The sequence below is a fragment of the Rhinopithecus roxellana genome, chromosome 13 (genome assembly GCF_007565055.1).
Source record: "Rhinopithecus roxellana isolate Shanxi Qingling chromosome 13, ASM756505v1, whole genome shotgun sequence".
NCBI classification, from domain to species: Eukaryota; Metazoa; Chordata; class Mammalia; order Primates; family Cercopithecidae; genus Rhinopithecus; species Rhinopithecus roxellana.
The window spans coordinates 19,450,717-19,464,990 of NC_044561.1; the positions used below are offsets into that span (position 1 = coordinate 19,450,717).

Below are 14,274 nucleotides of genomic sequence, written 5' to 3' on the forward strand. Positions count from 1 at the left end.
GTCGCGGTTGCAGTCAGCTGTGATCACACCACTTCACTCCAGCCTGGGTGACAGAACAAGACCCTGTCTCAAAGCAAAAAAGTTTAGTTCATTGATCCGTTTTGATTTAATTTTTGTATATGATATAAGGTAAGGGTCCAACTTCATTGTTCTTTTTTTCTTTTTTTTTTTTTTGAGACAGAGTCTCACTCTGTCACCCAGGCTGGAGTGCAGTGTCATGATCTCAGCTCACTGCAACCTCCACCTCCTGGGTTCAAGCAGTTCTTCTGCCTCAGCCTCCCAAGTGGCTGGGATTACAGGCACCCGCCACCACGCCCGGCTAATTTTTGTATTTTTAGTAGAGACACGGTTTCATCATGTTGGCCAGGCTGGTCTCAAACTCCTGAGCTCATGATCCACCCGCCTTGGCCTCCCAAAGTGCTGGGATTACAGGCGTGAGCCACCACGCCCGGCCAAAATTTTTAAGTGTTATGCCAGGTATGGTGGCTCACGCCTATAACGGTGGATCACCTGAGGTCAGGAGTTTGAGACCAGCCTGGCCAACATGAAGAAACCCCGTTTCTACTAAAAATACAAAAATTAGCTGGTCATGGTGTCATGTACCTGTCCATCTCAAAAAACAAAAACAAAAACAAAAACTGTCAGCTTCAAAGTTCACAGTGGTGGACACAGGTTTCCCTAAATCCCGATGTTTGCTCGAGAGTTCAACTTTATCATTTACAGGAAACACTGTCATTGTTTTCCTTGGTGGGACAGGGTGACCCGCCCACCTCAGCCTCCCAAAGTGCTGGGATTACAGGTGTGAGTCACCGCACCTGGCCGGCTAAATTTATTTCTAAATGTTTGAAGTTTTTGTAGCTGTTGTAACTGTGATTGTTTTCTTGATTTTTCGGATTGTTGTTAGTGTATAGAAACACTACTGATTTTTTTTTTTTTTGAGACGGAGTCTTGCTCTGTCGCCCGGGCTGGAGTGCAGTGGCCGGATCTCAGCTCACTGCAAGCTCCGCCTCCCGGGTTTACGCCATTCTCTTGCCTCAGCCTCCGGAGTAGCTGGGACTACAGGCGCCCGCCACCTCGCCCGGCTAGATTTTTGTATTTTTTTTTTTTTTTTTTTTTTTTTTTTTTTTTTTGAGACGGAGTCTTGCTCTGCCACCAAGGCTGGAGTGCAGTGGCCGGCTCTCAGCTCACTGCAAGCTCCGCCTCCCGGGTTCACGCCATTCTCCTGTCTCAGCCTCCCGAGTAGTTGGGACTACAGGCGCCCGCCTCGTCGCCCGGCTAGTTTTTTGTATTTTTTAGTAGAGACGGGGTTTCACCGTGTTAGCCAGGATGGTCTCGATCTCCTGACCTCGTGATCCGCCCGTCTCGGCCTCCCAAAGTGCTGGGATTACAGGCTTGAGCCACCGCGCCCGGCCTGTATTTTTTTTTAGTAGAGACGGGGTTTCACCATGTTAGCCAGGATGGTCTCGATCTCCTGACCTTGTGATCCGCCCGTCTCGGCCTCCCAAAGTGCTGGGATTACAGGCTTGAGCCACCATGCCCGGCCGAAACACTACTGCTTTTTGTATGTTGATTTTGTATGCTGCAACTTTACAGAATCTATTAACTAGTTTTAACATTTTTTGGTGGAATTTCTGTTGTTTTAAGCCACTCAATTTGTAGTAACTTGTTATGGCAGCCATAGGGAACAGTCTGGGGATCTCGTCACTCCAGATGGCAAGTTGCACATCACAGAGTGTGGCCGTCATGTCGGAAGGAGCCGGGAGTTAGCCTGGAAGACCCTCACCCGTCCCCACCAAGGATGGAACAACTGAGCCCTAGGGAGGATCCCTCGAGGAACAGAGCTGTTAAACACGGTGAGATCTGATGTTCTTCCTACAAACAGAAGCTGACCGCCCCGAAGGACACCAGGGAACCAGCTCTGAGGCACGCTGGTAAATTAAGGGAGGAGGCGGGGCACGGTGGCTCATGCTTGTAATCCTAGCACTTTGGGAGGCCTGGGCAGATCACTTGGGGTCAGAAATTAGAGACCAGCCTGGCCAACATGGTGAAACTCCATCTCTGCTAAAAACATAACAAATTAGCCAGGCGTGTTGGCAGGTGCCTGTAATCCCCACTACTCGGGAGGCTGAGGCAGGAGAATCGCCTGAACCTGGGAGGCAGAGGTTGCAGTGAGCTGAGATTGCACCACTGCACTCCAGCCTGGGCGACAGAGTGAAACTGTCTCAAAAAAAAAATAACAATAATTAAGAGAAGGACTGAAACATCGATCTACCTTTCTGTACAAACAGGACCACTGTGGAGCCAAAGAGCACGTGGGAGGCAACTTCCGCTTCCTGAAGCGTTCCCTACGGCGGCCGAGGACAGAAAGCGACCCGGCTGTTCCATACCCGGGGAGTGGAGGATCCGGATGAGCTTGAACACCCACAGCTGACGTCTGACAACATTGAGGACAGGCCCCGCACGCCTCTTCCTCAGGAAACACCACTCCTGAAAGCACTCGTGCCCCCAACCAACCAAACGGAATCTGGGGAAGCCTCTAAATCCGGGCACCGATTGGCAGAAATTCAGAGGAAAACGTTAACAGGTACAGAATCGGCTGGGGCGGTGGCTCGAGCCTGTAATCCCAGCACTCTGGGAGGCCGAGGCGGGCGGATCACGAGGTCAGGCGATCGAGACCATCCTGGCTAACACGGTGAAACCCCGTCTCTACTAAAAATGCAAAAAATGAGCCGGGCGTGGTGACGGGCGCCTGTAGTCCCAGCTACTCCGGAGGCTGAGGCAGGAGAATGGTGTGAACCCGGGAGGCGGAGCTTGCAGTGAGCCGAGATTGCGCCACTGCACTCTCCAGCCTGGGCGACAGAGCAAGACTCAGTCTCAAAAAAAAAAAAAAAAAAACAGGTACAGAATCTCCACAAAGATGAATTCCCTAGGACAATTTACTTTCTTCAGAGATGAATTTCGGAGAAGATGGAGGGGAGGCCACTGGTTGGCAACAAGGGCTGCATGCCTGGGTGACAAAACCATGTAGAGAGGAGGGACGGTGGTTCCAGAGCTGCAGAGGGGCTGCTCTGCACGGGAGCCGCAGCCAGGGCACGCGGAGGGTCCTGGAGGGTCGGTTCAGGGGTGGTGGCCACAGGTGTTTGCTTTATAGCATTTAAACTGTGCACTTGTTTTATTTTATTTTATTATTTTATTTTTTCTTTTTGAGATGGAATTTCACTCTTGGTACCCAGGCTGGAGTGCAGTGGCGCAATCTTGGCTCACGGCAACCTCCATCTCCCGGGTTCAAGCGATTCTCCTGCCTCAGCCACCTGAATAGCTGGGATTAAAGGTGCCCGCCACCACGCCTGGCTAATTTTTATATTTTTAGTAGAGACCGGGTTTTGCCATGTTGACCAGGCTGGTCTTGAACCCCTGACCTCAGGTGATCTGATCCACCCACCCCGGCCTCCCAAAATGCTGGGATTATAGGTGTGAGCCGCTGTGCCCGGCCTGCATTTTTTTTTTTTTTTTTTTGGAGACGGAGTCTCGCTCTGTCACCCAGGCTAGAATGCAATGGCACGATCTTGGCTCACTGCAAGCTCCGCCTCCCGGGTTCACGCCATTCTCCTGCCTCAGCCTCCCGAGTAGCTGGGACTACAGGCACCCACCACCACGCCCGGCTCATTTTTTGTTTTGTATTTTTAGTAGAGACGGGGTTTCACCGTGTTAGCCAGGATGGTCTCGATCTCCTGACCTCGTGATCCTCCTGTCTCGGCCTCCTAAAGTGCTGGGATTACAGGCTTGAGACACCGCGCCCGGCCCATTTTTTTTGTTTTGTTTTGTTTTCTATGAATGCATTATTTTAGCTATTGGGCTATTTTTTTTTTTTTTAATTGGGCTATTTTTTAAGGGGACGGAGCCCAGAGGACTTGGTGACTGTTCTGAGCTTGTGGGGGTGAGCTGGGTGACTTGTCCTCCAGGCTCTGACACGGGAGCTGGGAGTATGAGCGGATGTTTACCACGACCAGTGCGGTGAGACACACACATCCAGGAGCCTGGGAGTTGGCCTCCACCCTGCTGGCAGGGTCACTCGGCCTGGGCCACCCGTGCTGCAGTAACACCCAGTGAGACTTCAGAAGCACAATGTTCTAGGTCTTTATTGCCGCCAGGCACATGTTGCCACGAGGGGTGGCGACCCTAAGGGGGTGAGTGAGGTCCCTCACCAAGGTGAACCCGGATGGCAGCTGTCTGCCCAGGGCCAGACCTTTCCAGGCAGGCGGAGGGCCAGGCCTAGGTCCAGCAGCAGCTTGAGTGGCAGGAGGGTCACCAGCTCAGGATGCCAGGGCAGTACTTATCAATGAGCCCCTGGTAGTAGGGCCGCAGCTTGTCCACGTCCGGCAGGTCCGGGCACTTGGTGTAGAGGTCGAACTTGCTGCAGCAGGGAGGGGCGGTGAGCCCCGTGAAGAACCCCCAGTTCCCACCCCCGCCGCTTCACTCCCACAAGCCCCCTCGGGGGGACCCCAGGTCCCACCCCCGCCGCTTCACTCCCACAAGCCCCCTCGGGGGGACCCCAGGTCCCACCCCCGCCGCTTCACTCCCACAAGCCCCCTCGGGGGGGACCCCAGGTCCCACCCCCGCCGCTTCACTCCCACAAGCCCCCTCGGCGGGGAGGGCCGTACTTGAACTCCTGTACCCAGGGCAGCATGGCCAGGTCCTGCTGGCTGCACAGCTGCTGGTAGTCGCTGCCCGTGTGCCAGGGGTAGAAGGAGTGGAACCGGATCATATAGAAAGCCTGTGGGCAAGCCATACCCAGCAGCTGTCTCAGGGGTGCGGGACATGGTGGCCAGGGCCGGGCTGCCCCTCCCCCCACCTACCTCCGGGGGCAGTGAGAACTTGTTAAACTTCATCACCTGGTACATGTACTCTGTGGGGAGAGGGTGTCACCACCAGGCACCACCTCTGCCCCACCGTCCCCCACTGCCCCACTCTGGCCTCACCATCATGGCCCCAGGACATGAGGACCCTGTCGAGCCCGCAGTGGGGCCGATACATGCCGAGTTCTGTGCTGCAGTGAGATACCAGGGTGAGGGGGGCTCAGGAGCCGCCCAGGGAGGGGAGCCCAGCCCTGGGCAGCGGGAAGCACCTGTATCGAGGATCCTGGAGGTCAGGGTTGTCCTGGAAGGTGGAGTCGCGGAAAACCACGGAAGCCTGGGGACGGCATCCGACAGGGAAGGTGTCTCCAACGACCGCCCACTGCAGAGGGACAGGCAGTTGTGGGGGACCATGGGGGTGTGGGGGGCTGTGGGGGTACACTGGCCTGCCCCCCCGGTAGTATCCCAGGCCAAGCACCAAGGCCACCAGAGGGACAGGCAGTCATGGGGGTGCCATGGCGGGGAGGTGTGGGGTGGCCATGGAGGGGCCGTGGGTGGTACACTGGCCTGCCCCCCAGGTAGTATCCCAGGCCAAGCACTGAGGCCACCAGAGGGACAGGCAGCCATGGGGCGGCCGTGGGGGGTGCACTGGCTGGTCCCCCAGGCCGAGCACCGAGGCCACCAGAGGGACAGGCAGCCGTGGGGGGGGCCGTGGGGGGTACACTGGACTGCCCCGCAGGTAGTATCCCAGGCCAAGCACTGAAGCCACTCAGCTCCCACCTTGCCTCAACATGCAGACCTCCTCACCCACAACCACCAGCCCTTACCTGGGGCTCCCCAAACAGGGCCAGGACCTTCCCCAGGTCGTGCAGGAGCCCAACTAGGTGGAACCAGTCTGGGAGGGGGATGGACAGGGTAGGTTGGGGACTGCAGGGGCCAAGGCAGAGGATGAGCAGGCTTGCGGGGCTGAGAGCCGGGGGGGCCCAGGGCCTGCTCCCCAACGCAGGCAGGGCTGCTGGAGAAGGCCTGGGCCTACCACTGCCCCCTTCCACCCTATAGGCCGCTGCATTCTGCCCTTTGGAGGCAGCACCTGCCCCCCTGCAGCAGAGCTGGGGCTCACCCTTGTCTGGGTGGGCCTTCCGGATGCCCTCCGCCGTCTGGAAGGCATGGAAGGAGTTGGGGAAATCTACATCTGGGTCCGACTCATCCAGCAGCCCATCCAGCAGGTCCACAGCCTCCATGACTGTCATTTTCTTGTAAGAGAAGCCCCCAAACTGGGCATGCTGGTGGGGAAGGAGAAGGCAGTGTGGCCCAGGGTCAGCAGGCCCACTGCTCAGTCCTCTCCATCCTCTCGGTGCCTGGTGGGCTCATGGGGTTGAGGGCAAGGGTCCTCCGCGTTTGCATGGGGTGGCAGCAAAGGCCTACCTTGCTCCTGACGAAGTCCACTGTCTGGTGCGTGTGCATGAGCTTGTAGGTGGTGAAGACACGGTCCAGGAGGGGACCCGACTGCAGGCCGGAGGGTCAGTGGAGGCTGGCACTAACCCCACCCTGCACACAAGGCCCCGTGCCTCCCCTCTCCCAGGCAGCCCCACAGGGTGTGATGGGGGTGAGGGTTCCCACAGGGCACCTCCTGGAGCTGTGTGAAGGGCAGGTGCTGCTCCCGAGGGTGTGGATGGGGGGGTCGGGGGGCGGGACGTCAAGGCACTCACCGTGTAGTTCCGGAAGCTGGCCTTGTCTTTGGCCACCTCTGGGTCCACATCAGGTCGGTAGACCAGGGAAGGGTCTGGGCCCTGGGTAGGTAGAGGATTGAACCTATTTCACCATCATGTCAGCTCCACGAGGAAGCACAGACATTCCCAGCGTGGCTGCAGACGCCAAGCCTGCCTCCGCTCGAGAGCTGGTGGGGGACACGAGAGGGCACAGCTTCTCCTGCACCATCATCCTGGCCCCTGCCCTGGCCTTAGCAAGTCCCAGGAGCTCTCACTCCCAGGTCCTTATCTGCAAAGTGAATGTCAGCAGACGTCTGCTTCCAGGGTGCAGGGGACACCGCCTGAGCGGCACCCATGGCCACCCTTGAGGGGTGGAAGCAGCCTTGGGAGGAGACTGAGTCCACAGGGAGCCTGGGGGTCGGCAGCCACTGGCTCTTCCCCAGCTGGACAGAGGAGCAGGGCTGGCCAGCGCCAGCTAGAAGAGGGCAGGAGCAGCTGGCCACCAGGAGAGCAGTCAGCGGGGCCTCTGCATGGGGTCTGGGCACTCACCACCGTCACCTTCATCCTGAGAGGGAGCGGCGCTCAGGTGGGAAAGTGCAGGCTGGTGAGTGTGTCCTCAGCCGGGCTCCTATATACACCCCAGGTTACATAAGTGACTGTGGTAATGAGTGACCATCCACCCTCCTCCTGGCCTCAGGGTGTTAATGTGTCAGCACACGAGCAGCCCCCAGCAGTCCCACATCCTCTTGCCCTGACTCAGCCTCCCTTCTGTCCTGAGCCGCTGACCTGCTTAGGGTTGTCTGTGGGCCCAGCCTCCCACTTGACCCTGGTCTGTGGGGTCCCACAAGTAGGGGCAGACCCAAGACCCCACCCTCAAGCACACACCCCCTCTGCGCCACCCCTTCCCTGGCTGCCCCACTGGATCTCAGGAGGTGAAAAGTTGCCCCAGGCCCTTCATGATTCTAGGTGGGGCAGGGGCTAGTTAAGAAAAGATGATTCTGAGGACTTGTTAAAATAGTGAGAAAAGCTTTATTCGAGAGCGTGGTGAGAGGAGCTCACCTCGGAATTCAACGACAGCTGGAGATTGATGACGTTGGAGGGGTCAGCGCATGGGAAGTTGCTAGGGGAGCCTTTGAGGGTAGGGGATTCTGGCCAGAGCGGCTCAACGGGTGTCTTGCAGGAGGCCGGCAGGGTGACGAGATCACGGGTGGGAGATGAGGAACTGGATCAGATATTGAGGGTGGGTAATTCTCCATAAACTGATTTACCAGGATTCTTGCTAACACCGGGGTCAGTGGGCCCAGAGAGGATGGGGATGAGGTCAGGCCTCGTTGAGGAAAGGACTCAGGAGCACCTGCCTAGAGGTCGGCCACAGAATGTGTCAGGCTCTGGGAGAGGGGCCTCACGGAGAGCGGGGAGCAGAAATGGAATCGCCAGCACCCGGGCTGCCAATGCAACTTCCCACGCATGGGCCCTGCAGGCACAGAGGACACTGGGAGAACAAAGTGCCCGCAGCAGAGCTGGCATCTTGGAGTGTGGCCAGGGAAGAGTCTGGGAACAGCAGTCAGCTGGGGCCATACCTAGGGCTGTACAGACCACAGGTCTGGGCTTCAGGTGTCAGGCGAGGGCTGTGGGGAGCTGACCTGACTCAACAAGATTCTGGCACAGCTGAGCTGAAAAGGAACTGTGAGGAGACCCCAGCGCCCTCCATTTAAATGGCACCTGCCCCGCACTCTCCTTCCTTGTCTGACTTCCCGTGGCACTCAGCACTCCCTGCCACTCCACCACCCACTTGCTCTACCTTCTATGTTTGTCTCTTTCTGTCTCCCCCTAGAACATTGGCCCCCGGGGGCAAGGCTGTATCCTCAAGTGTCCCAACAAGCGTGGGTCATGTGCTCAGCATGCACTGGCCAGTGATGGAGACAGGCACCCGGGAGGAGGCTACAGCCATTGCCCCCACAACAGGTGGTGCCTGGGTCAGGAGAAGGTGTCTGGATAGGTTCAGGAGGTGGGACCAGGCAGGATTCATAGGAAGGTGCGAGGGAGGAGAGGGGGTTTTTTGTTTTCGTTTTTTTTTTTTTTTTTTTTTTTTTTGAGACGGAGTCTCGCTCTGTCACCCGGACTGGAATGCAGTGGCCGGATCTCAGCTCACTGCAAGCTCCGCCTCCCGGGTTCATGCCATTCTCCTGCCTCAGCCTCCCGAGTAGCTGGGACTACAGGCGCCGCCACCTCGCCCGGCTAGCTTTTTGTATTTTTAGTAGAGACGGGGTTTCACCGTGTTAGCTAGGATGGTCTCGAACTCCTGACCTCGTGATCCACCCGTCTCGGCCTCCCAAAGTGCTGGGATTACAGGCTTGAGCCACCGCGCCCGGCCTGTTTTTGTTTTTTTTGAAACAGAGTCTTGCTGTGTCATCCAGGCTTGAGTGCGGCAGTGCAATCTCAGCTCACTGCAACCTCCACCTTTGGGGCTCAGACGAGTCTCCTGCCTCAGCCTCCTGAGTAGATGTAATTACTAGCGTGTGCCACAGCGCCCAGCTAATTTTTGCATTATTACTTTTTTTTTTTTTTTTTTTGAGACAGAACTTTGCTCTTGTTACCCAGGCTGGAGTGCAGTGGCACAATCTCAGCTCACTGCAACCTCCGCCTCCCAGGTTCAAGTGATCCTCCTGCCTCAGCCTCCTGAGTAGCTGGGATTACAGTCATGTGCCACCATGCCTGACTAATTTGTATTTTTAGTAGAGACGGGGTTTCACCATGTTGGCCAGGCTGGTCTTGAACTCCTGACCTCAGGTGATCTGCCTGACTTGGCCTACCAAAGTGCTGGGATTACAGGCGTGAGCCACCGGGCCTGGCCTAGAGGAAGTTTTGGCCAGAGCAGCTGGAAGTGGTTGCTGGCGAAGGTGGGGATGAGTGCAGGTGCTGCTGGGCCTCCGCGTGAGGGTGTCAGGTGGGTCTGGCTTCACACCTGTGGCGATGCAGAGGGTCACGGAAGGTGGCCTCCTGACTACAGGGCATGAGGAGGGTGAAGGCTTTCCTGGAGGAGGGAACACTTGGCCCTGACCACAGGCAGGCCCCAGACGGGGTGCCAAGCTGGACTTTGCCTAGGCAGGAGAGAAGGCATCTGGGAGGGTTTTGGCTGGGTTGAGTAGCGGACACTGAGCTCCTGACCCCCCAGCCCTGCCCCAGGGTCCCCTCCCTCTGTCCTCATGCCCTGTGCTCTGCTGACACCCTTCAGTGACCACAGGACACATGACTCAAGAGGCTGAGGCCCCTCCACCCTGCAGCCTCTCAGCAGCTAAGCCTCCTGTGCACCTGGGGACTTGGCACTCCCAGCTCCTTCCCCTAGGGAAGGCCTGCTGTCCTCAGACCTCACTGATCCAGTGCTTCTCCCAGGGAGCCGGCCTTGATAGCCTTGCTGTGCGGCCCACCACCCTGACCACCTCTGCTGCAACCCTAGTCCATCTCCCAGTGCACGGAGGCCTCCACAGGGCAGGATCAGCCTGGACTGTTCCCACAGGGCCTCGTGGAGCACAGGTCAGTTACCTGGACCCGGCGATCCCTGAGCTCAGGGAGCAAGCACAGAGGCGGCGCCTGGGTGGGCGCTTCCAGGACCCTCCCCTTTGGAGGTAGTCACTGAGGGGCAGGCTGTGGGGGAATGTCCTGAGCTCTGCTGTAGCCTCTAGAGTTGGGGTGATCATGGCGACCCTCATGGGGTGGCCGAGAGGGTGACCCTAGCAAACATTTGCAAATTAAATGCTGAGTGTTTGCCAAGTAGTGGAAGGAACCCCTTCTGAACCCCGCGTTCTGCTGGACGACTGGGAGCCTCGAGTGGCACACACACATGAGCCCCCCGTCCCCCCGGGGAAGGACACACACCAAGTCCGTGCACACTGGCAGTGGTTCTTGCTCTCGTCATTTGGGGCTGGGCTGCCCTCCCGGTCTCTTGGCGAGTCACCTGCTGCCCCCACACCTGGTTCCACTGGGTCCCCACACTGGGTGGTAGTGGGGCGCCTGTGCTGCCTGTGGAGCCCCACCCTTGTCTGGCTGCCAACAAGAGTCTCACCCCCTTGAGGTGGGGTGGGTGTATTTGGGCTGCGGGATCTTGCCCCACCCAGCCCTGCCCTGTCCTGGGGTTGTAAGGGGGGTCCCTGTCCCAGAATGGTTTGGGGTGGCTTCTGAACTGCTAAGTTCTCCTCCCCGGCCTCCCACAGGGGATCCAGATGGAGTCCCCATGGCTACCTCAGTCTGGGCTCCAGGGTTGGCAGCTGGAGCCACAGAGGTCCCTTCATGACTTCTGGAGGGCCACCATCCTTCCCTTGCACAACCCCAGGGGGGCTACAGCATCCCACACTCCCTATCCTGTCCCAAAGGCATGGGCAGGGAGATGCTGGGACCCCAGGCCAGGCAGGCACGTGGAAGGGCTGGTTGTGCACAACAGCAGGAACAGCCCAGGCACAAGGCCGGGCTTCAGTCTGACCGGACCAGCATCGGAGGGGCCGCTTCTGGCCAATTCAGCCCCTCTCCCCTGCGCATCCAGACGTGGCCCTGTGGGTTCAGGGCCCAGCTTCTGCTCCATGTCTCTGGCAGATGCCTCCTCTTTAAAACGCTTTTTAGCATCTGGTGCTGCCACCAGCTGGGTCTGGCAGCCGTCCCCCGAGGGTTTACAATTTCAGGGTGTTTAGGCTCCTTGACGTACCAGCACTGCATGTAGATCAACCTCGGTCTACAGGTGTGCGAGGGTTTACGTGTGCGATGCCGTGCAGGCATTGTTGCCGCAGGACCTGCTGTCTGCAGCTCTGAGGGACTGGACTGCGGAGGAGGCTCAGCTGCAGCTCTGGACGGGGGCACAGCACCCTGGCTGGGATGGGCAGGGGTGTGGCCCAGCCCCACTTCAGCCATAGCTGTGGGGGCTGCTGGGGTCCACAGGAGCTGAGTCCTGCCGGCCGGCCGGTCCCATGAGTTGCCACAGGCGGTGGCTGAGATTCTGCACCTGACAGGTGCCCAGCACACAGCCCACTCGCAGGAGCTGGGCTTGGGTCCTGCGGGAGCCTGAGTGTCTTCGGGGGCCCGAGTGTTGGCGGCCACCATCCCGGAGAGGCTGACCCATAGCAGGGGCCAGGCCAGCACCCCTGTGTGGCTGGAGGGCCTGGTGAAGCTTCCAAACCACAGGTCGGGGTGCGGGGTGCCTGGGCTGCAGGTTGCTGGAAGGGGTCCGGGCTGGGGGCTCCCTGCAGAGGCAGATGGAGAATGTCAACTGGATGGCTCAGACTTTCAGAGACCTCACACCTACCCACTTTTGCCTCTACACAGGCCTGGGTCACTGCCAGGGGAAGCCCACGGCCCCCACCCACACACAGCCTGGAGCACAGCCAGGGGAAGCCCACGCGTCCCCTTTGGGCTTGGGGCCTAGGACCATCTCAGTGGCCCGGGTCACGTGTCCTGGGAACCGGCACCTCCTTGGGCAAAGGGCACCCCAGCGGCCCAGCCTCTGCGGGTCACTACTCTCAGGGCTCAGGGTGACTCGGCTTCTGCCCTCCCTTTGGTCACAGGTGGGCCTGGGGATACCGCCAGCCTTCCCTCCCCCAGCAGACACCCCCAGAAAAGGGGCTGCTGTGTCCATGTGTGTGGGGAGAAGCAACTGCCCTGTGTAGGGAGGCAGAGGAAGAGGGCCCTAGCCCTGCTCAGGCGCTGCTGAGCCTGGGGCAGGGGCCTTGGTTTGGGACGGGAGCCCTAGCAGCAGGTGGGGGGTTGGAGGGAGGGCAGCCCCCGGCACTCTGCTTCCCTGCGGGGGCCAGAGGGGCTGGCTGGCCCAAGACCTGGACTCACCTGGGTTTGACGGGACGCGGGTCCCCGCCCAGGCTGCGGGACAGCACGCCAGGGAGCTGCAGGCAGAGGAGGCTGATGCAACCCAGGGCGGCCGTCGAGATCCGGGCCATGGCGGGCGGCGCTGCAGGGGAGGGAGCGGTGAGCCGGGCAGGTCGGGGGCAGCCTGAGCCGCCAGCCACCCCCTCCGCCGGCACCTCGGGGAGTCCCTCCGCGGTCGGGGCACCGGGTGTGGGCGTGGCAAGCTGGGCACGGGCGTCCGTCGGGGCGCAGGCCTCGGGCGCGAAGCGGACAGCGGGTCTGGGATCGGCCGCGGGTCCGTCCAGAGCGCAAGACAGAGCGGGCTGGGCGGGTCGGGGGTCCTGTCTGGAGCGGAGTCGCGGCCGGGAGGGCACCTCCGGAGCTGAGTACGTAGCCTTTCCAGCAAGGGGCGGAGCCGGATGCACGGACCGGGCGGGGCGCCCCTCCCCCGGGCCAAGCCGCGCTGGGGGGCGGGGAGGGGGCTGTTCCCGCTGGGAGCGCCCGGTCAGCGGCCCGGGACCGCGGGGCTGCCAGCCTCACTCCAGGCGCCTTCTAGTGGGGACGCAGCCCCGAGCCAGCGGGAGCCGGACTTCCCCAGGCTGAAGCGCGGTTCTGCGGGGCGAGCCGGAGTCCAAGCTGATTCCACAGCTGGGCGGACTCGGACCCGATGGGGCCCACCCTGTCAACCACCTCCCAATTGGTGGGTCCTGGCGGTCCCACCCTCCAGGGTCTGATCCGGTGGACCCCGGACCCCGGCCTGACCAGGGAGTCCACGGGATTCCGCAGCGGGCTGGCCATTCCGCTATCCTCTGATGCGGTGTCCCCAAACCCGGGGCTGCGCTCCTAAAAGGCTCTACCTACCGCCAGCCGCTCCAACCCCAGACCAAAGTATTGCACGGTTTCAGTAGCAAATTTAAACAAGTGTCTGGGCGCGGTGGCTCACTCCGGTAATTCCAGCAATTTGGGAAGCCGAGGCGGGCGGATCACCTGAGGTCGGGAGTTTGAGACTAGCCTGGCCAACATGGAGAAACCCGTCTCTACTAAAAATAAAATTAGCTGGTCATGGGCCGGCGGGGCGCGGAGGCTCACGCCTGTAATCCCAGCATTTTGGGAGGCGGAGGCGAGTGGATCACGAGGTCAGGAAATCAAGACCATCCTGGCTAACACGGTGAAACTCCGTCTCTATTAAAAATACAAAAAATGAGCCGGGCGTGGTGGCGGGCACCTGTAGTCCCAGCTACTCGGGAAGCTGAGGCAGAAGAATGGTGTGAACCCAGGAGGCGGAGCCACTGCACTCCAGCCTGGGGGACAGAGCGAGACTCCGCCCCCGAACCGCCCCCCCCAAAAAATTAGCTGGGCTTGGTGGCGGGTCCCTGTAATCTCAGCCACTTGGGAGGCTGTGGCAGGAAAGGTTGAGGCTTGAACCCAGGCGGTGGAGGTTGCAGTGAGCTGAGATCCTGCTATTGCACTCCAGCTTGGGTGACAGAGTGAGACTCCATCTCAAAAATAAAAAATAAAAATAAAAAAAAATTTAAACAAGTGAAACGTGAGACTCCCCTCACCATTGCCACCCACTCGGTATCCCTACCCTAGTCTGGGTGGGAGCCCTCTCCTGACCTGCCCTGGGCACACCAAGGTGTGGCCGTGTGAGGCACACACATCCATGTGTGCAGACCTGCAATAGGACTGAGACCCCATTCTTTCCTGAGAGCTTGTTTGGAGGTCCTGGCAGAGGAGCGCAGCTACTCGAAGCCCAATCCTCCATCCTCTTTGATGGAGCACACAGCTTCAGAGGGACGCACAGGGAATGGTGGGGAAGGAGGGGACACCTGCCTTTCAGCCAGCCACATCAGCCGAATCAACCCTGG

At 59.5% G+C, this 14,274-nt stretch overlaps 2 protein-coding genes across 3 annotated transcripts; both read right to left on the minus strand.

Annotated features, from left to right (window-relative positions):
- Positions 1–3,497: 3,497 nt before the first annotated feature.
- Positions 3,498–7,200, minus strand: MIOX (myo-inositol oxygenase). Of its 2 annotated transcripts, none has more exons than XM_030914430.1 (10): positions 7,112–7,200; positions 6,563–6,643; positions 6,279–6,359; positions 5,974–6,136; positions 5,681–5,748; positions 5,126–5,235; positions 4,980–5,047; positions 4,857–4,906; positions 4,676–4,774; positions 3,498–4,414 (listed from the first exon to the last, which is right to left on the minus strand). In XM_030914430.1, exons 1-10 carry the CDS (start codon positions 7,124–7,126, stop codon positions 4,337–4,339), a joined length of 813 nt encoding a protein of 270 aa, XP_030770290.1. In that variant the 5' UTR covers positions 7,127–7,200; the 3' UTR covers positions 3,498–4,336. The 2 variants fall into 2 exon arrangements, with proteins under 2 accessions (XP_030770290.1, XP_010353169.1); XM_010354867.2 differs by having other exon boundaries at positions 4,114–4,414; positions 4,662–4,774.
- A 4,056-nt stretch (positions 7,201–11,256) lies between these two features.
- On the minus strand, positions 11,257–12,801 carry ADM2 (adrenomedullin 2). The gene is made up of 2 exons (XM_010354858.2): positions 12,389–12,801; positions 11,257–11,790 (listed from the first exon to the last, which is right to left on the minus strand). The coding sequence occupies exons 1-2, from the start codon at positions 12,496–12,498 to the stop codon at positions 11,454–11,456; spliced, it is 447 nt and encodes a 148-aa protein (XP_010353160.1). The 5' UTR covers positions 12,499–12,801; the 3' UTR covers positions 11,257–11,453.
- Positions 12,802–14,274: the final 1,473 nt, after the last annotated feature.

Bases quoted from the DNA above. Each gene is read 5' to 3' on its own strand.
- ADM2 (XM_010354858.2), bottom strand. From the start codon at position 12,498: ATGGCCCGGATCTCGACGGCCGCCCTGGGTTGCATCAGCCTCCTCTGC. The intron at 11,791-12,388 runs GTGAGTCCAGGT...CTGCCTCTGCAG, and splicing joins CCGCGTCCCGTCAAACCCAG to GGAGCCCCCAGCCCGGACCC.
- MIOX (XM_010354867.2), bottom strand. The intron at 6,360-6,562 runs GTGAGTGCCTTG...TCCGGCCTGCAG, and splicing joins CCAGCTTCCGGAACTACACG to TCGGGTCCCCTCCTGGACCG. The intron at 5,048-5,125 runs GTGCTTCCCGCT...ATCTCACTGCAG, and splicing joins CTCCAGGATCCTCGATACAG to CACAGAACTCGGCATGTATC.